The sequence below is a fragment of the Capsella rubella genome, unplaced genomic scaffold (genome assembly GCF_000375325.1).
Source record: "Capsella rubella cultivar Monte Gargano unplaced genomic scaffold, Caprub1_0 scaffold_1, whole genome shotgun sequence".
NCBI classification, from domain to species: domain Eukaryota; kingdom Viridiplantae; phylum Streptophyta; class Magnoliopsida; order Brassicales; family Brassicaceae; genus Capsella; species Capsella rubella.
Genome location: NW_006238923.1, coordinates 5,839,958 through 5,862,851, shown reverse-complemented (window position 1 = coordinate 5,862,851; position 22,894 = coordinate 5,839,958). Strand labels below are relative to the sequence as shown.

The 22,894-nt window shown below is 35.1% G+C and overlaps 7 protein-coding genes across 13 annotated transcripts; 3 read left to right on the top strand and 4 right to left on the bottom strand.

The window, feature by feature from the left end:
- Positions 1 to 164: 164 nt before the first annotated feature.
- LOC17900902 (probable alpha,alpha-trehalose-phosphate synthase [UDP-forming] 2) lies at positions 165 to 5,329 on the bottom strand. Of its 4 annotated transcripts, XM_023790104.1 has the most exons (18): positions 5,303 to 5,329; positions 4,504 to 4,696; positions 4,311 to 4,411; positions 3,664 to 4,049; positions 3,431 to 3,545; positions 3,226 to 3,327; positions 2,951 to 3,101; positions 2,776 to 2,864; positions 2,626 to 2,674; positions 2,425 to 2,525; positions 2,123 to 2,310; positions 1,917 to 2,034; positions 1,663 to 1,821; positions 1,403 to 1,525; positions 1,231 to 1,318; positions 1,005 to 1,135; positions 774 to 872; positions 165 to 679 (listed from the first exon to the last, which is right to left on the bottom strand). In XM_023790104.1, exons 2-18 carry the CDS (start codon positions 4,652 to 4,654, stop codon positions 290 to 292), a joined length of 2,541 nt encoding a protein of 846 aa, XP_023645872.1. In that variant the 5' UTR covers positions 4,655 to 4,696; positions 5,303 to 5,329; the 3' UTR covers positions 165 to 289. The 4 variants fall into 4 exon arrangements, with proteins under 4 accessions (XP_023645872.1, XP_006306306.1, XP_023645873.1 ...); XM_006306244.2 differs by lacking the exon at positions 5,303 to 5,329 and having other exon boundaries at positions 4,504 to 4,734; XM_023790105.1 differs by lacking the exon at positions 5,303 to 5,329 and having other exon boundaries at positions 1,920 to 2,034; positions 4,504 to 4,734.
- Positions 5,330 to 6,236: 907 nt separating this feature from the next.
- On the top strand, positions 6,237 to 11,384 carry LOC17898859 (ATP-dependent DNA helicase 2 subunit KU70). The gene is made up of 18 exons (XM_006306948.2): positions 6,237 to 6,413; positions 6,526 to 6,603; positions 6,753 to 6,872; positions 6,975 to 7,089; positions 7,400 to 7,505; positions 7,619 to 7,736; positions 7,858 to 7,941; positions 8,049 to 8,107; positions 8,330 to 8,507; positions 8,883 to 8,959; positions 9,220 to 9,367; positions 9,776 to 9,837; positions 9,961 to 10,021; positions 10,150 to 10,242; positions 10,331 to 10,451; positions 10,535 to 10,637; positions 10,728 to 10,890; positions 11,013 to 11,384. Exons 1-18 carry the CDS (start codon positions 6,348 to 6,350, stop codon positions 11,121 to 11,123), a joined length of 1,863 nt encoding a protein of 620 aa, XP_006307010.1. The 5' UTR covers positions 6,237 to 6,347; the 3' UTR covers positions 11,124 to 11,384.
- A 39-nt stretch (positions 11,385 to 11,423) lies between these two features.
- Positions 11,424 to 12,626, bottom strand: LOC17897512 (ubiquitin domain-containing protein 2). Its single transcript, XM_006304254.2, has 4 exons — positions 12,465 to 12,626; positions 12,085 to 12,207; positions 11,864 to 11,986; positions 11,424 to 11,787 (listed from the first exon to the last, which is right to left on the bottom strand). The coding sequence occupies exons 1-4, from the start codon at positions 12,496 to 12,498 to the stop codon at positions 11,723 to 11,725; spliced, it is 345 nt and encodes a 114-aa protein (XP_006304316.1). The 5' UTR covers positions 12,499 to 12,626; the 3' UTR covers positions 11,424 to 11,722.
- Positions 12,627 to 15,642: 3,016 nt separating this feature from the next.
- Positions 15,643 to 15,983, bottom strand: LOC17897347 (precursor of CEP13). Its single transcript, XM_006306431.2, has one exon. The coding sequence runs from the start codon at positions 15,922 to 15,924 to the stop codon at positions 15,643 to 15,645; it is 282 nt and encodes a 93-aa protein (XP_006306493.1). The 5' UTR covers positions 15,925 to 15,983.
- Positions 15,984 to 17,292: 1,309 nt separating this feature from the next.
- On the bottom strand, positions 17,293 to 19,359 carry LOC17897305 (F-box/FBD/LRR-repeat protein At1g16930). Of its 4 annotated transcripts, XM_023789666.1 has the most exons (5): positions 19,221 to 19,359; positions 18,863 to 19,110; positions 18,155 to 18,580; positions 17,910 to 18,050; positions 17,293 to 17,815 (listed from the first exon to the last, which is right to left on the bottom strand). In XM_023789666.1, the coding sequence occupies exons 1-5, from the start codon at positions 19,276 to 19,278 to the stop codon at positions 17,528 to 17,530; spliced, it is 1,161 nt and encodes a 386-aa protein (XP_023645434.1). In that variant the 5' UTR covers positions 19,279 to 19,359; the 3' UTR covers positions 17,293 to 17,527. The 4 variants fall into 4 exon arrangements, with proteins under 4 accessions (XP_023645434.1, XP_023645432.1, XP_006307496.1 ...); XM_023789664.1 differs by having other exon boundaries at positions 18,155 to 19,110; positions 19,221 to 19,358; XM_006307434.2 differs by having other exon boundaries at positions 18,155 to 19,085; positions 19,221 to 19,330.
- A 231-nt stretch (positions 19,360 to 19,590) lies between these two features.
- LOC17899396 (ras-related protein RABA1b) lies at positions 19,591 to 21,543 on the top strand. Its single transcript, XM_006305497.2, has 2 exons — positions 19,591 to 19,868; positions 20,928 to 21,543. Exons 1-2 carry the CDS (start codon positions 19,648 to 19,650, stop codon positions 21,355 to 21,357), a joined length of 651 nt encoding a protein of 216 aa, XP_006305559.2. The 5' UTR covers positions 19,591 to 19,647; the 3' UTR covers positions 21,358 to 21,543.
- A 266-nt stretch (positions 21,544 to 21,809) lies between these two features.
- On the top strand, positions 21,810 to 22,573 carry LOC17896824. Its single transcript, XM_006303429.2, has 2 exons — positions 21,810 to 22,136; positions 22,235 to 22,573. Exons 1-2 carry the CDS (start codon positions 22,073 to 22,075, stop codon positions 22,375 to 22,377), a joined length of 207 nt encoding a protein of 68 aa, XP_006303491.1. The 5' UTR covers positions 21,810 to 22,072; the 3' UTR covers positions 22,378 to 22,573.
- Positions 22,574 to 22,894: the final 321 nt, after the last annotated feature.

Here is a 22,894-nt window from a genome sequence, read left to right as displayed (position 1 = left end):
TTGCAATATATACTCTATGATTTTTGGACTATACTAATATGGTAGTGTCAGTTAGGAATATCTCATAAGTTTTGTTTGTTTGTTGAGATCACAACTCTTTGCATCATTGGACATACAATAATTTTTATGTGCATTTTATAGAAGACATTTAGAAGGTTATTTATTCTTAATTTCTAATACTTTTACTAGATTTATATATTATTTGCTGATAATATTACAAATTCAAGATCTAGTAATTAAGGTTTTTATTTAACGGTTTAAGTACTCCAAGAACTGAAACTCTCTTTTTCTACATGTCGATTTGTCCAGTGTCTCCGTTCTCCAATTCCTTTCTTCTGAAAGAACTGATCGAGCTTTTTGAACTTGCGTTGGCATTGCGAGTCTTATATATTTCGCTATCAGAAAATGAGTTTGTCATTCTTGTTGTTGGATCTGCAACTGCAAGCTTGTGGACCAAATCTACAACATCGTGGGATGAATGAATGACGTAGCGAGCTTTTGTATGAGTTTGTCCAATAGCTGCAGAGAAGTAATTCTCTTTCTTGAGGTCAAGAACGTTGAAGGAAACCTTCTTCTTCTTCTTTAGGGAATGATTGCTTGAAGGAGACTTGGACCTTGTTTCATGAGATAACTTGGGCGACAAGATTTCTGATTCAAAGAATGTGTAAATGTCTTCGTCCTGAAAAATTTATCGACCCATTTGTATGAAAAAGGCAGATCACGGATAAAATCTAAAGTCTGATTAGTATATATTAGTATGGTAAAGCTTTTACCTTCTCCAAGAAGTTGCCAATGCAAAAGACAAAATCAAACGGTGTAGTCATAGATTTTCTATGCACTATCTCTCCCAAAATACGACCCATTTCTGTCTCCTAAGAAACAAAGACAGAACGTAGAAAACTTATAAAACCAAACTGCACCAATATATATATCGAATCTTGCATATTGTAGCTCATACTTATCTGAATACGAAAAAAAAAAATAATTAAAAAACATTTATTTACCTTAGTCTCACCAACGGCATGGACTTCAACAGAATGGTTTCCTCGAACAACATCAACTGATGCATTAGAGATTGGTCCTGCCCATAAGTATTGTAACATGTCTCTTGCTTGTGCTCTCCCAAATTCAACATCTTTCAAAAATAGTTAAGAAAATGTATAGTTTAACAAAAAGTTATGTTGCTAGCTAGAAAAAGTAATAAACTATATATTATGAGATGAGGATCACCTGCGTATTCGTAATTCCATACAAGTGAAGTCTCGGTTGCTTCAAAGAAAGATCTTGGAGTCCGATCAGTGAAGTACTTGAAAACATTCTACAATATACAAAATAATTAACCCATAAAGATTTCATGAAAGCTATATAAACTAAAGATCATATATGAAAACTAATTACTAACCTTGGCACCATCAACCCAATCGAGGTTCATGTTTTGAGGCATATTTGTCACCCATTCTCCAGTAGAATACTTTAGGAACCTTCCATTTTCCGCAGCCAGCCACATATTATACTTTCCAAAATTCTGAATAGATAAGTACCACATCAGTCACCAACATAAACATATATAAATGTGTGATAACTAGCAAAAATAATAGAATAAGAAAGATATAATTTGATCTTGTCAAAAAAAGAAAAGAAAAGAAAGATATTCGTTCATACTTTGTCTAATATGTCTCTTCCACTTCTACTCAATACAACTACTGTTGTTTTTGGATCATTGCATAATGCTCTCAGTGTTCCTTTTAGCTCTGGGTTTAGCTTAAGATCCATTTCCTTAGTTTCACTACTCATTGGCGCAGTGAGTGTTCCATAGAAACCCTGAAAACATGTTTGACAGTTTATTAACTGAAGCTAAAGTAAACAACAAAGACCATATTTTTGCTAAGAAAATCTCCCAAGCTAGCTTAATTTACCACGATTATCAGCCTATTGTTAGACTGCGAATATCGTTGAATCATATCTTGTTGTGGAAGTTCAAGTGGGATTTCCCTAAGTTGCATCTCGGATTCGGATATATTGTCATTGAGTACACTGCGTAGAGATAGACAAAAAGCTTGGCATAATTAAAGAGTTAATGTTTCCAAGAAAATTTAAGGTTTCTTCTTCCTCTTTTGATTACCTCATGAAATCATCTCCCCATTTTTTAGCAGAGTGAATATTCACATACTGAAAATTTGCTCTATGTCTTTTTTCTCTTTCTTCGGCTGGCATAGTTAGGGCTTCTTCTATGGCAGAAGAAACTTCTGTAACATCCCAAGGATTTACTAGAAGAGCCCCAGCACCAAGAGACTGTCCAGCTCCTGCAAACTGTACAACATTATTTGCAAGAGATCAGTAACTTTAAACATTAATAACCTTAAAGCATGATAAGTAAATTTACAGTTAAACATGCACAAAACTAATACAATATTATTTTGTTACCTCACTGAGAACAAGAACTCCTTTTTTGGCCTCTTGACAAGCAACAAATTCATAACTAACAAGATTCATTCCATCTCTCAAAGATGTTACAAGCATTACATCTAAAAAGAACAAAGAAGTAAACTCATCTCTCTATACAAAAAAATATATAACCACATCAACGATCATGATCACATGTAATGAAGAAAATAAATTAATTACCTGCAGTGGCGTACAGTGCACACAAGTAAGTGAAGTCAACAGAACAATCCTAATAAGAGAGAAACTTTATCAAGAAACTATAAAGAATGTATATAACTCATGAAATATTAAACATGCATGAGTTTACACATAGAGAGAAAGCAAACAAACCAGATGATGAATTGGAAGAGAAGAGACAGAGCCAAAACGACCGTTGATGCGTCCAACAAGCCCATGAACTTGTTTTTTGAGCTTTCGGTCTGTATAAGAAACACAATCTCATAAAACTGATGATCAATCTTTTTTATACACATTACAAAGCACAACAGAATATAAATGTTCTTACATTCAGGGACATCATTTCTTGTTGGCACAGCAATTTGGACTAACACTACTTTATCGCGCCAATTCGGATTTTCTTCGAGAAACTTCTCAAATGCAAGATACTTTTGTGGAATCCCTTTAATCGTATCAAGACGATCAACACCTAATATTACCTGTCAACAACATCATCCACAAGTATTACGTAAAGGTCTCTCTCTTTATAAAAAAAAAAAAAAAAAAAAAAAACCTAAGCATGCATGAAACTAAAAAGTTTGTAAGCAAATTACAGTTTGTTACCTTTTTGCCAGAAAACTTCTCTTTAAGCTCATTAATTTGCTGTGTGGCTTCAGGAAGCTTACATGTTCTTATAAACCGATCAGGATCTATTCCAATGGGAAACTGAAAATTCCAAAAGAAAAAAAGAGATATTTATGTTGTGTTATAAAGTTATTGATAAACAATGTACAATTAAGATGCTGAGGAATTGAATGTGGAGTCATACAACAGCTACTCGAGTGACTCTGCCTTGATCCACAATTCCTTCATGTGTTCCTTCAACTCCAAGAATTCGAGTACATGTACTTATGAAATGTTTTACAAAATCATATGTGTGGAAACTGCAAAACAAAAAAATAAATAAAAAGACATATAGAAATTATAAACTGTTCTGTTCCAAATCAAATCATGATTCCTTGTAACCATCCATGTACGACAATATTAGAGTTTAAATTTTACCCAAGTAGATCAGCTGTAAGAATCGAACGAAGAAGCTCTGATCGAGAGGGCAATGTTTTGTAGACCTCAGAGGAAGGAAATGGTGAATGGAGAAACCATCCAACTTTGATTTTGTTGTTGTATTCTTTGAGATATTTAGGAAGAAACATGAGATGATAATCATGGCACCAGACAATATCTCCTTCTTGATAGTTCTGTACTATGACATCAAGAAACATTCGATTTGCTTTCTTGTATGCATCATATTGTGTTTGAAAAGTTTTGTTTGTGTCATGAGGATCTTCTTGTGGAAGTCCCATGTGATGAAGGATCGGCCACAATATACCATTGCAATAACCATTGTAGTATTGATCAAAAACTTCACCAAGGAACACAGGGATACACTTCTGCATGTAGAAAATACAAATAAAGAGTGATCATCATACAGTATTTTGTTAGTTTTCATCTGAAAACTGATATTTTTTTCTTTTGATGAACTCTTATAACATGTAAATACTTAAAACAAGTGAAACTGAGAAGAGTGACCTGTATATAACTCTTGTATACGAGATTATATAACTTTTGAACTACGATAACTAGCTAACATTCTATTCGTAATAATTCAATATACACATGGACATAATTAATCGTTTGGATAAAATTCGTACCATTTTAGCTAGCGATTGAGAGAGTGCATCTTTTTCAGCTTCATCATTCACATCAACTCCAGGCCATCCAACCCATTTGGTATCAAATTGAGCTGTTACACCTTCAAGATCCAATGATACCCAATAAAAACTTATTATTATTGTTATTCTATTTGATGTATCTCTATATATATAGATTTTTCCCATGACTTACCTAGAAGACCACTGACTAAACCACCAGGACTCATTTCCAGGGACCAAGAATTTTCCCCGGTTTTCTTTGCAGAAACCGGAAGCCGGTTAGCCACCACAAGGAGTCGTGGCGTTTCACCACCACATGCATCAGCATCATTACGCAACATCATCTTTCAAACTTAGTGAAGCACTTGTCAAAGTAATCAAACGATCTGCACAATTTGGTTTCCAAACTAATTCAAGCTTTAAAAAAAAAAAAAAAAAAAAAAAAAAAAAAATAACTCGAGAGTAAGTTTCATATAAGGGCGCCATAAAGATGACAAAAACCACTTTATATTAAACAAAATATGATCTCAAAAGTCACAAAATTTCCTTTAATTAATAATATTTATGTTTCAGTGTTTTTTTCTTCTGCAAGATACAAAACGACTAGTGTGGAAACTGGATATCAGATTGTAAAATAAATTAAAATATATTACGTACAAATTAGAGAAACGATTACTCGAATCCTGACAAAAAAGGCGATTAATTGAACCATTGTAAGTTAAAAACATAAAATCTAAAAATAACTATATGATACTGAGAAATTTTGTTGAAAAAAAAATGTTATTCACTTTTTTATTTGATAAAAGCTGATCATAACTAATTGAAAAATTGTAAGAAAATAATAATAATATGGATGTCTGAAACTGCAAAATTTATTCTAATCATTCGCTGCGCAAACTAACTTATGTTAATCACTTATTTCTTTGATGAAAAGCTAATATGGTTGGATATTAAACTAGTTTATAGGAATTGTATGAACTTTTTTTGTTTACCTCAAAATTTTCAAGAATGAGATGGACAGTGTGAGAAGAATATTGTTCTTGTCTTCCTGCAAATTTATAGGAAGTCTAAGATTCAACTTTTGAGGGTGGAATATTATCTTATTATGTGATCTAATCTTTACTTTGTATACATGTCATTAAAATATACTAATTACCCTTCAATCTCTTTTTTTATAATCTTACAACAACTTTTTTTCCACATAAAATTCATGAAATCTAATATGTACACACGTATATCTTTTTATGCTTTTTGTTTTCTCTAATATCTTAAGACACATTGGGATAAAATTTCAACTATTGTGTAATGGATAATGTTTATAATCCTATGTTTGTCTAGTAACAAAATTTGATAAATTCGATACTTAAGCTTGAATTTTTATAGATTCTGTTACATCCTGAATTCAAGTATTATTTATTTGGTAATTTTTTTTTTTTTTTGAGGAACTCTGAATATCTATATTTTCAGCCACTGGCTCATTAACAGATGTAACATATTAATATAGTCTTTTTCCCCTATAAAGTGGAACTTCTTTAATGGTTTAATCTTATTCATATTAATATAATATGATCTTTGAATATGATCATAATAAATAATTAATTTACTTATAATCATTTGGCATTGATTTTGTAAACACACATACACATGTCAGTTTATCTATAAAAAAGTTTTTTCTCATACTGATCATATTTCCAACAATGAAATCATATATTTATTTACATGTGCGTATTTTTAGTATGATTTTTAATTTCCGTGAATTATTTAATTAATTTCTCTAAGTCTTTAGTTAATGTATATCTTCTATGTTTGTTTTGGGCCAACCCTAAAAAGCCTCAAATAATAGCCCAATAAGAAAAGATTCACTCTGCAGCCCAAAAAGATTCACGTTGGAAAGAACAAGGAAAAAAAGCACTATTGGTAAGAAAAATGTGTTCGTGCCAAAACCATTCTGACAAAAATTGAGGTTTGCCGGAGTAACAGCTACTAATCCACCAGACTGAGTTGCTGTATCGCTGTCTGTTCATTGCCTGTTAGGAGATGGAATTGGACCCAGATGATGTTTTCAGAGATGAAGACGAAGACCCAGAAAACGACTTCTTTCAAGTTTTGACCTGTTCTTTTCTTCTCAGGGTTTTAGACTTTTTAGTCAAAGCAAAAATGAAACCCTAATTAGATTTTGCTTATTACTGAGTGTTTTTGTCTGTTGGTGTCACAGGAAAAAGAGGCTTCCAAAGAGTTTGTTGTCTATTTAATTGATGCTTCTCCCAAAATGTTCAGCTCTACTTGCCCTTCTGTGAGTATACCAAGAAACTTATGAATTCAAATTTTATGTTTGATTATATGAAAAAAATTTGCTGGGTTAAGCTGAAAACTTTCTCGAAAGGTTTGATTTTTGTATACTTTCTCAAAATGTTTTATCTTAAACAAAAATGATGTTGATAGGAGGAAGAGGACAAACAAGAAAGTCATTTTCATATTGCTGTTAGCTGCATTGCTCAGTCACTCAAGGCTCATATCATTAATCGTTCAAATGATGAAATTGCCATATGTTTCTTCAACACTGTAAGTTTCGCGCGATTAAATGTGTTGTATCCTTTATCTTTCTCTTTTTTGGCTCTTCGCTTATTTGTTTTTTTCGTCTTTCACTTTTGCTGTTGCTTGCAGCGTGAAAAGAAGAATCTTCAGGACCTAAATGGTGTGTATGTCTTTAATGTTCCAGAAAGAGAGTGTATTGACCGTCCTACAGCGAGGCTGATTAAAGAATTCGATCTCATAGAAGGTATATCTGCCGGATTTCCCTTGTATCCATTCATCTTTTTGACCTTTTTTTTGTTATGCTCTATTACATTATTCTTTGCTAACCTAAGAGTTTCGAATCCCTTTCTTAGGAATCATTACATGTTAGAATTAAAGTAAAGAACGGTTGAGCAAGCTATTAGCGCCTGAGATTTCAATGGTAGTTGTCAGACTTAATCAAAGATTAAAGAGTTGGAGTAGTGTGCTTAAAGAGAGTTATTTACTTTGTTGCTTGGTCATACATGTATGTGTTTGTGTACGCTTAAAATTTCTAAGGTATATATTGGGTGCAGAATCATTTGATAAGGAGATTGGCAGTCAAACTGGTATCGTCTCAGATTCTCGGGAGAATTCCCTTTACAGTGCCCTCTGGATTGCACAAGCATTACTGCGCAAAGGGTAACAATCTAATTTCTATTATTGATATGGTGCCAAGTTAGTGATGTGCATTACAATTTGGTTACTCACCTGATCTCTGTGTTGGTAATATTTTGTAACAAAAACATACTTAGATCTTCAAAGACAGCAGATAAGCGCATGTTTCTATTCACTAATGAAGATGATCCTTTTGGGAATATGAGGATCTCTGTAAAAGAGGATATGACAAGGACGACGTTGCAGAGAGCTAAGGTAGTTTAGTTCCAACCCTTACTTACATATGTTTTACAATGAAATCTATCAGTTTCTTGGTAATCAAATTGTAGAAGGACTAATGGGTTTACTTTTTATTGCTTTTTGGTGATTCCTTAAGGATGCACAAGACCTTGGCATCTCAATCGAGCTTCTTCCCCTCAGTCAACCTGATAAGCAATTTAATATAAATCTCTTCTACAAGGTTAATCTCTCATCTACTTCTTGTGTTGACCTTACACTCCAAGGGAATCTACATGCATTTTTATCTTTAATTTATATTTCCATGATTTTCTGTCAACATATTTCCAGGATTTAATTGGATTAAACAGTGATGAACTTACGGAGTTCATGCCATCAGTTGGACAGAAGTATGTTCCTTCATTGTTTGTTGTCTGTTGAAATTCCTTATATGTTTTTGTCATTCCGTTGCCTATAGCATCATAGTATTACACTCAGACAGAGTAGTGATGATTTTTTGAGAAGTTTCAATACTTCAAAAAACACCACTTTGTAATTTTTCTCTTAAATATGAATTTGGCTTTATAGGGAGGGATTCACACAACATTTTTGCTGAAATGTCTCTGTTGCAGATTAGAGGACATGAAGGACCAACTGAAGAAGCGTGTACTTGCCAAGAGAATAGCAAAAAGAATTACGTTTATGATCTGTGATGGCTTGTCTATTGAATTGAATGGTTACGCTTTACTTCGTCCCGCTATTCCTGGCAGCATAACCTGGCTCGACTCTACTACTAATCTTCCTGTAAAGGTAATTTAACAGAATTCTCCTACCACTGAATTGAAAGCATGTGCCTTTCCTTGTCTTTTGTTCTTCTGACTTTCATTACAAGTGAACATTTCTGTTTTCAGAAGAATACTGTCCACTTTTTTCTAATATCGTATATGAAGAGTTGTCCTTGACATCCATGTTTTAGTGTTTAAAAGATCCCTATTTTCTAGATGTATAGTCTGGGTTTTAACTTTTAAGCACCATGTGCGGGCTTGTCTGCAGGTGGAAAAATCATATATCTGTATATGAAGAGTTGTCCTTGACATCCATGTTTTAGTGTTTAAAAGATCCCTATTTTCTAGATGTATAGTCTGGGTTTTAACTTTTAAGCACCATGTGCGGGCTTGTCTGCAGGTGGAAAAATCATATATCTGTACGGACACTGGAGCCATAATGCAAGATCCTATCAAACGGATTCAGCCTTACAAAAAGTAAGTCTCTAAATAGCACCCTGGTTTGTTTCTGGTTTTCTCTAAGCATTGAAGCAATGACCGTTTCCTGTTAATTATGTCTAAATTTTCGTTGTCACTACAAAAATAAATTTAATGGGAAGAAACTATGAGGGAAATCAAATACAGCCTCGGAAATGTGAATCTCTTGGCAATCTGAAATCTAAAGTTCACTCTACTTGAGCCCCCTCTCTTTCATGTCCACCAGAAGTTGGCTTTAATTTGTTCGTTCTCCTTTCTAGTCAGAATGTCATGTTTACAGTGGAAGAACTATCCCAAGTAAAAAGAATCACAACTGGACACTTAAGATTGCTGGGTTTCAAGCCACTTAGTTGCCTCAAAGATTATTACAATTTGAAGCCTTCTACATTTCTCTATCCAAGTGATAAGGTTAGCCTCTTCTCATTCATCTTGGCTGCTGCTAATTTTCATAATTTTTGACACTTAGAAAAGCAAAGAACTTCTCTTTGGTACTAAATTTGTTTATCTAAATTTGGACATCCTCGTAGTTACAGAACTTCAGGACCCTACATAGCTGTATCATGTTTATTTCCTTTGTAGTTTCGACCAACATTAATTTCAGTTTATTTTATGCACTTTTCGCTCATCTAAATGGTGTCCTATGATCAGAAGGGAGTTTCAGATATCTCCATACTGTCATTATAAATTACAGAGTTATAATTTTTTGTATAAACATTTTGCTGAGAAGTTCTGACGCAAGTGACTTGAATTGCATGTTTTTCTGTCAAACAGTTGTATATCATGGGGACTCTTACTTTTGATAGCTAATTGATGCAGGAAGTTATAGGGAGCACTCGTGCATTCATTGCCTTGCATAGATCCATGTTACAGCTTCAACGGTATGCACATTAAATATAATCCTATGACCTCAAAGTTGAATATAACTCCTGGATATTAGACAGACTATTACACTCTAGCACTTGCTGTGGTATACTAACCAATAATTACTTGCTGTGTTGCAGTTTTGCTGTTGCATTTTATGGCGGCACTACACCTCCGAGATTAGTTGCGCTTGTTGCTCAGGTGAGAGAACTACTATTAAGGCCTTTCTTCCGCATAAGTATATTTCATCTTGAATTTTAACTGTATTCCTTTTTGATTTGTGCTTTGTTAATCAACCTACCCAATGTCTTTTTCTTATACCCAAACAGGATGAAATCGAGAGTGATGGTGGGCAAGTGGAGCCACCAGGGATGAACATGATATATCTTCCATATGCTAATGATATTAGAGATGTCGAAGAGGCATGAAAAGATGTTTTTAGAAAATTACTTGGTTCCAACATTATTAATGTTATGTTAAATGTTGACTAGTTGGTGGGATATTTGGCAGTTGCATTCAAAACCTGGTGTAGCTGCTCCACGTCCATCAGATGATCAGCTTAAAAAGGCATCAGCTCTAATGCGACGTCTAGAGTTAAAAGACTTTTCAGTTTGTCAATTTGCTAATCCTGGTATGTCCAACACACTGTTAGACGTTAGTGCTGCTGATTTGTAAACTGTTCATATAAATAATTGAAGTCCCTCTTTGTTGCAGCTTTGCAGAGACACTATGCGATCTTACAAGCCATTGCACTGGATGAAAACGAGCTTCGTGAAACCAGAGATGAAACACTTCCTGACGAAGAAGGAATGAATAGGTTTTCAACAAACTTTTCAATTTTTCTGTTTCAACATTCCATCCACAGGAATTAAAATGTTGCGAACTTTATGAGCTGTTTTTCTTGTAGACCTGCAGTTGTAAAAGCAATAGAACAGTTTAAGCAGTCGATTTACGGAGATGATGCTGATGAAGAAAGTGACTCAGGGGCAAAGGATAAATCAAGAAAGCGGAAAGCCGGTAACGCTGATGACGGGAAATATGACTATATAGAGCTTGCAAAAACGGGAAAGGTGAAAGCAACAGTCTAGAACTCAGATTTATATCTCTACTTAATGATAATCATTTTGTTTCATTGCGTTTTAGATCTCTCTATCTTAACAAATCATCCGCATGCTCTGTTTTCTTGGTTTAGCTGAAGGACTTGACTGTGGTCGAACTGAAGACATATTTGACTGCCAACAATCTTCCCGTCAGTGGAAAGAAAGAAGTTCTGATCAATCGGATTCTGACTCACATTGGTTAGTAACCTTGACCGTGACTTATAGTTATATAACTCCGGCTGTAGAAGCTAAGTTTTAGTTTCCGGTATTGAAGCTTGTCTGGTCCTTTATGGGAACGTGACCCATTATAACTTCCGGTTCTTTGTTCATCGTTTTGTCTCACCCACCAAGCTTTTGGATTTAAGTGTAATGGTGTCTCTATTTTGGGTAACTACACTAATCATGTAAATATGAAAGGATTTGTTATCTTTCTTCTAACATTATCATGTTTAATCATTCCATAAGATTCTTTAGTCTTTATAATTATCCATATTACATTACAATAAGATAAAAAGTCTGAATCTTGAGTAACAAGATAGAAGTAAATTACAATAAGACTGTCATATTACGGTATGAGTTTCATTATTGATCAAATTAAAGGTTCTTCTTTATGGGAAAAAGTTATAAAGAACTGTATGGACCATTGTAATCCATTGCACTCCTCAGAGATTCACGTACCGCAGAGTCACAGATGGCAGTATCCAAACAAGAAAAACGTAGCTAATTTAAACAAACATGATTCCTTAAGAGTACATACACAAGCCTTATCCTCGTTCTTACTTGTTTACTTTCTTGAATCTCTCTATTTGGTTCGGATCAAGTTTGAAGGATCCCTGAGAACGTATTTAGGCAGTTCGTACTTGGAACCTGCAAAAACCAACATCTCAACACTAGTACTATACTAGTTTGTGGAAGTAGTGAAAGATTTACTCGGTATCTTTACCTTTCTCGTCGTAACAAATGGTGAGGTCAGTGTTCTGAACAATCACACCGGCACTCTCAATTATGGTTTGCGCAAGCGATAGATCCTCTTCTTCTGCTGCAGCTCGTAACGCATCCCATATCTCTGTTTACATATATGTATTATACTTTAGAATGTAAAAACTATTCGACTCTCTTACATATATAGAATATCAACTAATTTGTTTCAGATGTGAGCACCACCTTTCTTGCCTCCATAGTGAGGAGCTGTGTCCCAGAATTCTTCTCGCATCTGCGTCAGCTCAGCTCTTGATATAGGTTGAGGATGTTTCCATGTTCTTGGTCTTCGAATCTTTTCCTTTTTCCCTACAAAACACAATCCAATCATATACCACAGAAGAGATGCTCCCAGCAGTTGGATCATAAGTTGTTAATCTACAAACAACTACAATTTCCAAGCTTTTGATCTGTTGACCGAGAGAGTAAAAGAACGAAACCTTAGCAACTAACTAAGAAAAAAATTAGATTAGATGTGTGTGAGCCAGTTCTTGACTCCTCATTCAATCCAATTCTTATCTTTGTTAACCACTAATGAGATAAAGAGAGAAAGAGAGAGAGAGTACCCTCTGCTATGGTTCTCGAGCTAGAACAACCCATTATTTGTCTTCCTTCGTAGACGATAACAACAAACGGACATAGCAAAATCTACAGAGCATAGACAGAGATAGGGGTATAGAGAGAGAGAGAGAGGGTTTACAAGATTTGTAGACACATAACTTAGGAAGTACAGATATTTTTTTCTAGGATGGGGAGACAATGGTTTGCGTTATCTCGTGAATCACAAGGTTGCTCTTTTTCTTCTTCTCTCCATAATGTTTGGTCTGTCCCAAGTGAGATACTCGTGAGCCACAAAGGTGTGGTAGTTGTTGGAATTTCATCATCCATAACTATTTTATGGTTAAAGCTAAGATCATATACGTAACTACACAATATTTTTGAAGAACTATTCATACTATATATATAACATATATGTAACAGAAGGTACTATTTATCAATCTCAATGACAAATCTTGGATAATATTTGCTAGAAAAACATCTTACATATGAATCAAAAATAGTTGTTTCTCATTATATACCTCGAGACGTCGCGCCATTTTAAGTCTTACATAAACACGTCGTGTCGTCTCTTATTCTTTACATGCACGACGTTTACAATACTATTACGCGGAACTCATGCTGTTTCAATTTCATTGCGACGAGTTGCACGCCGTTTTTTTTTTTTTGCATCTTTGGGCTTTCTTGGATCGAGAACTGTGGGCCATAAGGCCCGTAACTATCTATCTGTTTCTTCTACCAACCGTGCGTCCGTGCCCCCTTTTTTTGTTGTTTGTCTTTTTTTACTTTTTCTTTCTAAAGTAAACTGTCTGAATCATATTTATTAGTCAAGATTTCTAAAAATAATTATATGACAACTTTAGTAATTTTGTACATACATTATCTACAGAATAGTTAAAGATAACACAAAGATGAAAACTGTTTTACTTAAATATATTTGGTACTATAAAAAGAAGAATACAGAGTTATATACCATGGCCAACAGGATTGTTATAAAGTGGACAATATGTTATATACTATTAATTGTAAGTTGTATTTTCCAGAAAAAGAAAACGAAATCTTCCAGACAATATGATTACTTTATTTTGTGTTCATGTCAAATAAAGATGGCAGATGTCTTAGTAAAGTTCCAAGTAAAAGTGAAGTAAACTGTTGATACATCAATATCAAAGAATATTAAATGAAAATAATGGGGGGGGGGGGTGTTTGTTCTAAGACGACGAACTAATGTTATAAAAGTCGCATTGGTACGATCCACATGCTGATAATGAAGTTAACGTGGTTTATAAGTTTCAAACAAATCTATGATAATGCAAATTTACCAATATATGTATAGACTAATTTATATGATAAAGACCTGTTGATCGATTAAAATTCTAGCTTTGGGTTTTGGAAATACATGCACATCATCAAAATGTCTTCTCAACAGTATTCAAGATTTGGTATCTTTATTAGCTTGTCAAATAGAATCTTATTAACCTACTATAAGTTTGGGATATTAACTCGACGCATATATATATATGATATAAAAAATGTATCAAGTCAAATTTAAAATTTATGAAACAAATCTGATGGCACGTTCTTCTGCAATGAGGTTACATATGAGAGTCATAGAATAGCTCAATGTTTAATCCCAATATTTAAGGATCTAGGATTTTAACTAAATATATTGTATAGACTTTAGTATTTATTTATTTTTAACTAAAAGCGGAAAACTACCTAAATTAAAAATTAATATTAATGATCAGGAGAAAACTTAAAAGATAGTATAACATGCATTGAATTTGTGATAAGCGGCGCCATCTTATATTAGTTGGTTAGTTAAACTTATACTCGTATTATTTGCGCCATCTTAGAAGAGCTTCATCACAAATAAAACAAAAAAGTTAGTCCTTAAATAGTATAATCCCGGAGATGAGCAATAATGATGTTCCTTATATTATTGCACGTCTATTTTCTCACTTACCAAATTTTTTTTTCTAACTTGTCATTCGTCTTAGTTAAACCCTGAAGACCGAATCTATAATATAATAGTGTGCGATATCATAAAAGTTAAAACAAAAACGTCAACGGGACAGAGGAAGACGTCTCTTACGTAAACAGACAAATACAAACTATGGGTATTGAGACGAGTGTCAAAGCATTAGCTTTTGCTACAAAGGTGCCAAAGCGACGCTTTTGAATTATTTATTTACTTTCCAAGTTATATAGCCTACTGCCCTACCATATATATATATATATATAGACTATATAGTGCTTATAAATATACGTAGTTTCCTCATGAAGAATTTAATTTACGTACGCAACCTCTTTACATTGTATTGACTCTCGAGTTGCGCGGCATATGTTCATGTTACAACTTACATATATATGTATCAAAATCTTCTATATACATGCTGTAAATACTTTGCCTCTTTAATTCAATAGTATAAATCTTTGGACTTGTATAATATTCACCGTACGTGTAAACTACTTGACTATTGTGCAACTTATTAGTTTACCATGAATTTTATATATCATGGATACCCTTATATATATCCATTATCCACGCGTACGTATGTTTTCTTTCACCAATTTAAGAAATATATTACTTCTACATATATATACACTCTCGTAATAACACGATCGCGATGTTTTTTTTTTTTCTTTCATGAAACGTTAATGTAACTTCTTATTGATATATTTAGGTTCTAAATAAATTGTACCCCCTGAACTCATGAATCTAGTTAATATAAGAATGTAGTTAAATCATATCTTTGTTTTAGGGGAAATACAGTTTCACGAATGTAGTTAATGTAACAATGATTTAATTACCTAAAATTTCTGGAAACAATAACCAAAAACTAATTCGTAAGAGTAGTACTGAAAATGTATTTTCCCTAAATTTATAATATATCCGTGCTTCATTATATTTAGTGTTTTTTGAAATTTAGCTTCATGTAGTTGCAAACATATTTTTAATATTCCACAACATACATATCTGAAATTCTGAATTGTCACTCAATTACGCATAACACAGAAAAATAACACATCTATATCAACTACCATGCATATCATATATGAAGACAGACAGACAGACAGACACAAACATTCTTCACAGGACGTACATATGATATATGATATTATTATGAAAAGAAATCGCCTACATACATATATAAGTGTAAACTCGAGAATCAATTAATGTGTCTAATGACCCACGCCGGGGCTAGGGACTGATCCAAGTCGACGGTAAATCTCCGGTGGGTTTTCCGGTACCATGCGCTGATCGGAGTCATCCGGAGGAGAAGTGTGACCCTTGTCGCTTGGACCCGAGGGTGGTACATTTCCCTTGGGTAGGGCACTAAGAAACAAACCCTTGCTTGTATTGTAAGGCACTAGAACCTTTCTAGCTTCACATGATTGCAAGACGAAACCAAGAATCAAAAGCAGTAAGCAAATCATTGAAATGAAGATCCTTAGACGAGCCATTTCCTGTAATGGATTTTATGATATAATTCTAATTAGTTATGAAGCAATAAAAAGTTTTAGATCTTTTGTGTGTGTGTGTGTGAATGAATACTTGATAGAGGGGATCTATATATAGAGAGAGAACGAAGATCATGGACGGTCAATGGTAATTGATTTGGGTTAGGTACATATGAACTAAATTGGTGAGTTCGTATACAGTGTTTATGATTGTAATTTATGGACCAATTAATGCCTAATTGCATATATATGCGTTAGTGCATTTCTTGTAATCTGAGACAACACATTGTTCCCATTATGACTCCAAAAACACCAGGCAAAAACTCTTTCTATTTACATGCTTCTCATTGGTAAATTATGAAATAGTATAAAATTAAGCATTAATATTAAAGTAGCAGAATTCACTTCTATACACTGATACACAAAAATGTCAATGAAGAAGTGCAAAATATTTATTTACTTCTACGAAGAAGTACAAAACATAAAAAATACCAAACTAATGTGTTTGTCATTGAGTTTATCTCCAATATCCGTCTTACCTGTTTGAGATCTCTAACAAAAAAAAAGTTAAAAGAAAGAAAGTTCCTGATTGAGATGTTCCGTAAGAGAAGAGAACACTTAAGGAAGTGCTATTCAATTTCTTCACAAATCATAGTCGGTGAACTCTTGTTTCTATGGCTCATTATCAGTGTGGTTCATTAATTACTATGACTGCTTTTTCTTGTTGGTATATATATTGTGTGTTTAATTGTTTATAGCAAAGTTTCATCCATATGGCGCATACAATTATATATGCTTTTAAATATTACTTTTCATACCTCTTGTTCTCTATTATTGTTGAATGATATCTATTGAAAACATAAAACCCAAAATACGTTTGATACATAAAGATACACCATATATAATTTGGTTGAATATTATCTTCTACATATAGATATAGTTAATAGTTTAATGGTGAAAACGGTTCAGCTTTTGAGCTTTGGGGTTTGCATAACAACTTGTGTTTTCAGGTAGCCAATTGCGCTTTTGGTCGGACAGAAGCTCAACAGAGACTGAGCCGAGACTTTTTAACTCCATACATCTGGTCCACGGTTAGGGTTTCTAGAGCAGGGCAGACTCTGAGATCTTGTATCCCACAAAGCAAAGAATCTGGTTATTGGTTAATCTTCATATCTCCTTTTCTGATTATATTATCGCCAAACAGGTCTCTTTTCTCAAACTTCCTATACGAACTCATTTAATCCCGAAAGAGTAATGAACAAGCAACCACAATCTGGTCACCTGATTCTGATAGGGTTTCTGAGTCCTCGATCACATATATATTTACGTGAATGCGGCTAGCTATTTAAGGTGAATTGAGAAGGTTAAGACTAATAGTGAAGATGTTAGGATGCATATATAGAATAGTTAGATTAACGTAATAAAAACAAAATTTATCATATCAGGACAAAAAAAAAATATAAAAGCTTAAAGCTTAACAAAAATATTCCGGGATTACTAGTTAACTAAAGGACAGAATCAGACAACCCTTTGATTTCTCTGTACATCACTGGGTACAAAACTGGATTAGGCAGAGTCTCATAGACGACTTTGTAAGCTGGCACAATTACTCCATGACGACTTCACACCTCGTAGAACTCCTTGGGATCGATTTGATTTCGTTGATGATGTTACAGAAACTCTCACTTACTGTCAGTTTCTTGAGAGCTGAACCATTCTCTAGAAAATACTTTGCTAATTTCATCTTACTTGGTGTTCCTGTGAGTGGTCTCCCTTCCTTTTGCATGCTTACAGTGAATGGGGCCTTCAGGTGAGCAAACTCAAGAGATGATATGAAACATTGTGGCACAGATGAAAGATCAATCTGATCCGTCTCTGGTAGCAAATCAAATTCCTGATAATATATATAAACCAAAGAAAGTTTGAGTTTTTTTGTAATTCTAGATCCCTATGTGATTTACATGAGAGTTTAAGCAAATGAGACACACCAGGATAACACAGTGTAGATTTGGGCAGCTCTCAAGGAAGGTTGGCAACATTTCCCACGAAGTTTCTTGGAAGTAAGCATGCAAGCGAGACAAGTTAGAAAATTGAGGTAGCTGTTCAATCTCGCAGTAATCATGAATAACCTGTGTAGCAAGAAATAAAAGAGAGAACATGTGTTCAGTGAGATAATGATAAGGAAATGGTACATAAGGTTTCAATGTTATTGAATCAACCATGAATATATTACATTTAGGGTTTCAGCAGAGATGATCATGTCGCTGACTGTAGATAATCCGGTGAGAAATTTACCGAGCATAGCTATCTTGGAAGAATCATCTGTATCCAATGGCTCATTATATTCCACATTAAAAAGAACATCAATGTCTACCTTTGCAGAGGGACCAATACTGTGTATAATGAAGCTGTCAGATCGGTGATCACTGAGATTCATATACTCAAGTCTAGGAGCATCGATTGCAACAACATGATTTTCACTTTCCCATCGCTCAGAATCTATTGTGAAGCTTTTAAGTGACTTGGAACGCACACACACAACTTCAAGAGAATCATTGGGATCACGGACTATGGTTAAGTCTTGGAGAACAGGACAGCTTGATATTAGACTCTCCAGAGTCGAATCAGCATCATACTTGACCATATCTAGATGCATGATCTTGACACAAGGTAACAAAACAGATTCGGGATGAAGCAAAACAACGCGGTAAAGACGTAAGTTCACAAGACTCTCACAAGAATAAAGAGATGGAGGCATCTTAACTATCTCATCGTCATCCACATCACTATGAACATCAAAATGACAAACCCTACGCCTAACCATAGCATTGATCCAAGAATTGAACCGAGAAACATCGTGCTCATAAACCTCGTAGATCAACTTAAATCTATTCAAGTGTTGCTCATTTTCAGAACCCAGAAACTTATCTAAGAAACTCACAAAGTCATTATCATCGTTTGGGAAGTTGCCGGAATCCAAATCCAATGCAGGAACATGAAACCAGAGGTTTCTCCATCGTTTTGATAAAACGCTGGTGCTAACCGATTCCTTTGTGGAGAGATCTGAGAGAATCCGACATAACAACGAATCAGGTAAATTGCTTATCCTATCAGAGTTCCTTTGCTTCTCTTTGACAGAGGCTCCATCATCCATCTCCTTTGAACTATAATTTACAGAGAGAGTATAGTCTGAGATTCAATCATGCAAAATAACACTGAACTAGATCAATTACACAAATCTGTTGGCCTAAAAGTCAACTCAAAATCTCCAGAAAAATCAAACACTACTGAAATTTTACCTGTAATTAAGGTTTGGTTTTCCGATTTCCGATAAGCTGACGGCGAGAGAGGAAGCATAAGATGAAATCGGCGTCAATTCGCCGGGGAAATGGCACAGAGATGTATTTAAACACACAGTAATGCAAATGATATCGACATTAATGGCACTCAAACCTTATTTAAACCTCTCCCACGTACTTTAGACTTTAAGGGTAAAACTGTAAAACAACTAGACAGATATATTTACTACAATCACCAACGCGCACAGATAGATCAACGGACAAGATCTAAGATTACAATCACAGACTGTCACCGCTCGTCACGTTAACCCTTACCAATTTCTTCGCGTTATTTCAAATCTCAGTTTACACCTTTACACTGCGTCTCTCTCTCTCTCTATTTCTCAGATTAATCGCTGAGGAGAAGCAACCACCTGAGACGGCGGAGATGGCAGGGTACAGAGTGGAAGATGACTACGATTACCTCTTCAAAGTTGTTCTTATCGGCGACTCTGGAGTCGGGAAATCGAATCTCCTTTCTAGATTCACCAAAAACGAGTTCAACCTCGAGTCTAAATCCACCATTGGCGTCGAGTTCGCTACTCGAACCTTAAAAGTTGATGGTAAGGTCATCAAAGCTCAAATTTGGGACACTGCTGGTCAGGAGAGGTTCGTTCTTCTTCTTCCCCGTCTCTTCATTTTCTTCTTCGTCTTTGATTCCTATGTAAATCGAACGTCAAGCTAGATCTTGGTATTTTTTTTATGGCGTATTTTCGTTTTTTTCTTTCTGTGCCAATTGGTCTCGAGTACATTGCGATTAAAAGCCACTGTTCCGGAGATCACTCTAAGCTCCTTTGCTTCCATACTTTGGTTCTCGATCTAACAGTGCCTTTAAACGAGTTCCCACAGATCTATATCGTTTTGGTTACTCTTACCGTGGGACGTTAGCTTTTAATTCGTTTGTCTGACTTTATTTGAATTCATGATACTCTATCGAAATTGAGCTCTTTCACTCAATCTCTCTGTGCTATCAAACCGTTTTTAGAGTGGAATGAGATCTTATCTTCTCTAGTTCTAGGGTGTGGTGATTATGAATGACTGATTCATTCAATGATTCTATGCTTGTTTTTAGCTTTTTTTTTTCTTGTTTTCTTTTGTGGAGTAGAGAATGTGTTTAACAGCCATATACTGGAGGGTCTTTCCGTTGACTTTTCTCTTCTGAAAACGTTTCTCTGAGGTTGACTGCATTTGACCACCATTGAAGGATAGAATATGGAGGTAGCTAATAATGTAGATTATAAAACTCCCTTCTTCTGAAAATAAGTCTTTGATTTGACTCAATTGGACCATGATTGCTTGAATTGAATCTTAAATTGGATGATCAAGATGTTTTTACTTCTGGTTGTTGATCACTAGAATCAGGAACACTACTATAGACTATTATGAGAAAGTCAGCTAAGAACCTGCTGTCTTTGACTAGTTAAAGTTCCTCCATTGAAACTATTGTTTTACTGCCTTCTTTGACCTGCAAAATTAGTCATCATATTTGGCAAAACTGTTGGATATCAGATCAGTAGGCACATCCTTGACAGCTTGATAAAGACATTTCAGGATAATGAAACATAAAAAGCTTATAAGAATACTCTTCACTGACTCCTTTGCTCTATATATCACTTCTTCTTCTTGGGTCGCGCCACAATTTTAAGACTTGTATATTTCTTATCACAGGTACCGTGCCATCACTAGTGCATACTACCGTGGAGCCGTGGGTGCACTCCTAGTATATGATGTAACCCGCCGTGCAACATTTGAGAACGTAGACCGGTGGTTAAAGGAACTTAAGAACCATACAGATCCAAACATTGTAGTGATGCTAGTTGGTAACAAATCTGATCTCCGCCACTTACTAGCTGTTCCTACCGAAGATGGTAAATCCTACGCGGAACAAGAATCGCTCTGCTTCATGGAAACATCTGCCCTTGAGGCTACAAATGTCGAGGATGCTTTTGCAGAGGTGTTGACACAGATTTATCGCATCACAAGCAAGAAGCAAGTAGAAGCTGGTGAAGATGGGAATGCCTCTGTCCCAAAAGGTGAGAAAATCGAAGTTAAAAACGATGTCTCTGCTCTGAAGAAACTCGGGTGCTGCTCAAATTGAAGGCTTTTTTTAAAACAGTTGAGAGAGAATTATAACCCCATGGTCCATTGTTTGATTATGTCCTTGTTTTGTAACACTATCGACATTCATATGAGTTTTAGACTATACACTACATAATGTTTATTTAACTTTATTTCAAGAATTGTTGGTGAACCAGTTTCAATATACAAGCAGCTATGAAGCATATGAATCTCCAGTCTTCTTTAGAGTTCAAGATATCAACGAGCAATATTTGTAGAATTGTCTCAGAAGAGAATAACTCACCTCCGTGTTTCTTAGCTAACTCAGGATTTCCGATGATTTTGGCCATTGCCTTGTTGAAATCTTCCGGACTCTGTTGACAGAGATAACCTCACAGACACTAGCAGGTGTTAGTAATTCACAGACAGTAGCAACCAGCTAGGTGTTAGTAATACTGTTCCCCACTATGTAAATATCACTCCGTTTGTTATTTAAGAAACATGCCTTTTAGAGTATTATACTAAAACACCTGCTTACTGTCTCTGTGAGGATATCTGTTTTTGTGTATCTTCAGAATCCTCCTTAAAGGAACTACAACTTGAGAACCGGGCCGGGTTGCGTTATGTTGTCGGGTTTAGGTCTCATTTTGACAAAATGCTACGAAACGACGACGTTGGGAAAACACTTCTTCACTTGTTTAGAAAAGAAGACTCAGAAACGCAGAGTCGAAGGAGAGAAGCGATAAGAAGAAGAAATGATAGAGGAAGGTCCACCAGCTCCAAAGATCCTTCGAATGGTCTACTTCGTCGGCGCCGGATGTAAGTTCTCTTTCGTGCTTCTTCATATCTGTTGTCTAAAATAGATTGATCGAGGAAAAAGTAAAATCAACAATTTCGCATGAATTTAAATTTGGCAGTTCTATGTACTTTTGCGATCAATAAGTGGCGTGAGATGGAGAGAAACTCGCTTCTGAAGGAGGAGCAGAAGAGTCAACAAGGGGACGTTTCTTTATTGCATCACCAGTCGCCTACAGATTCGGTTCACAAGGCTATGAAATGATCGATCACTTGTCTTTTCTTCTTTTCTTGCGATTTGAGTATCGTCGTTGACTTTAAAACATTGGATCTTTATCACTCTCCAGTGGAAGAATGAAATTGCCTCTGTGTATCTCTTTTTTCTAATTTATGAACCCTAGAAATCTGATACCATCATATACAGTGGTTTCTGTTTGTGCTCATTGCAAAGAGCTTTCTTAGCTCATTGGCTCAGTTGTCTCAGTTTGATCAAAGGGTTTTCAAATGCTTAAATCTGTATGGGTTTATATAGCCTTTGAGCAGTGTATGCAATCCCCGATCGTGGATGTAATCAACACGAGTGAGAGTTTCTTGATGATCGATTACCCCAAATTGTTAACGAATCGGCGGTCTCTCCGTCTCCGTCGCGAGATCTCTGGGGCTGAATCTGCTCGTCCTTTTCAAATAGCCCAATGGACCAAATGAAGGAGGGTTACTAAGAAGCCCATTAAATGAACAACTTAACATAGCTCTTTTTACCTTTTCCTTTTGGGGTTAAATGG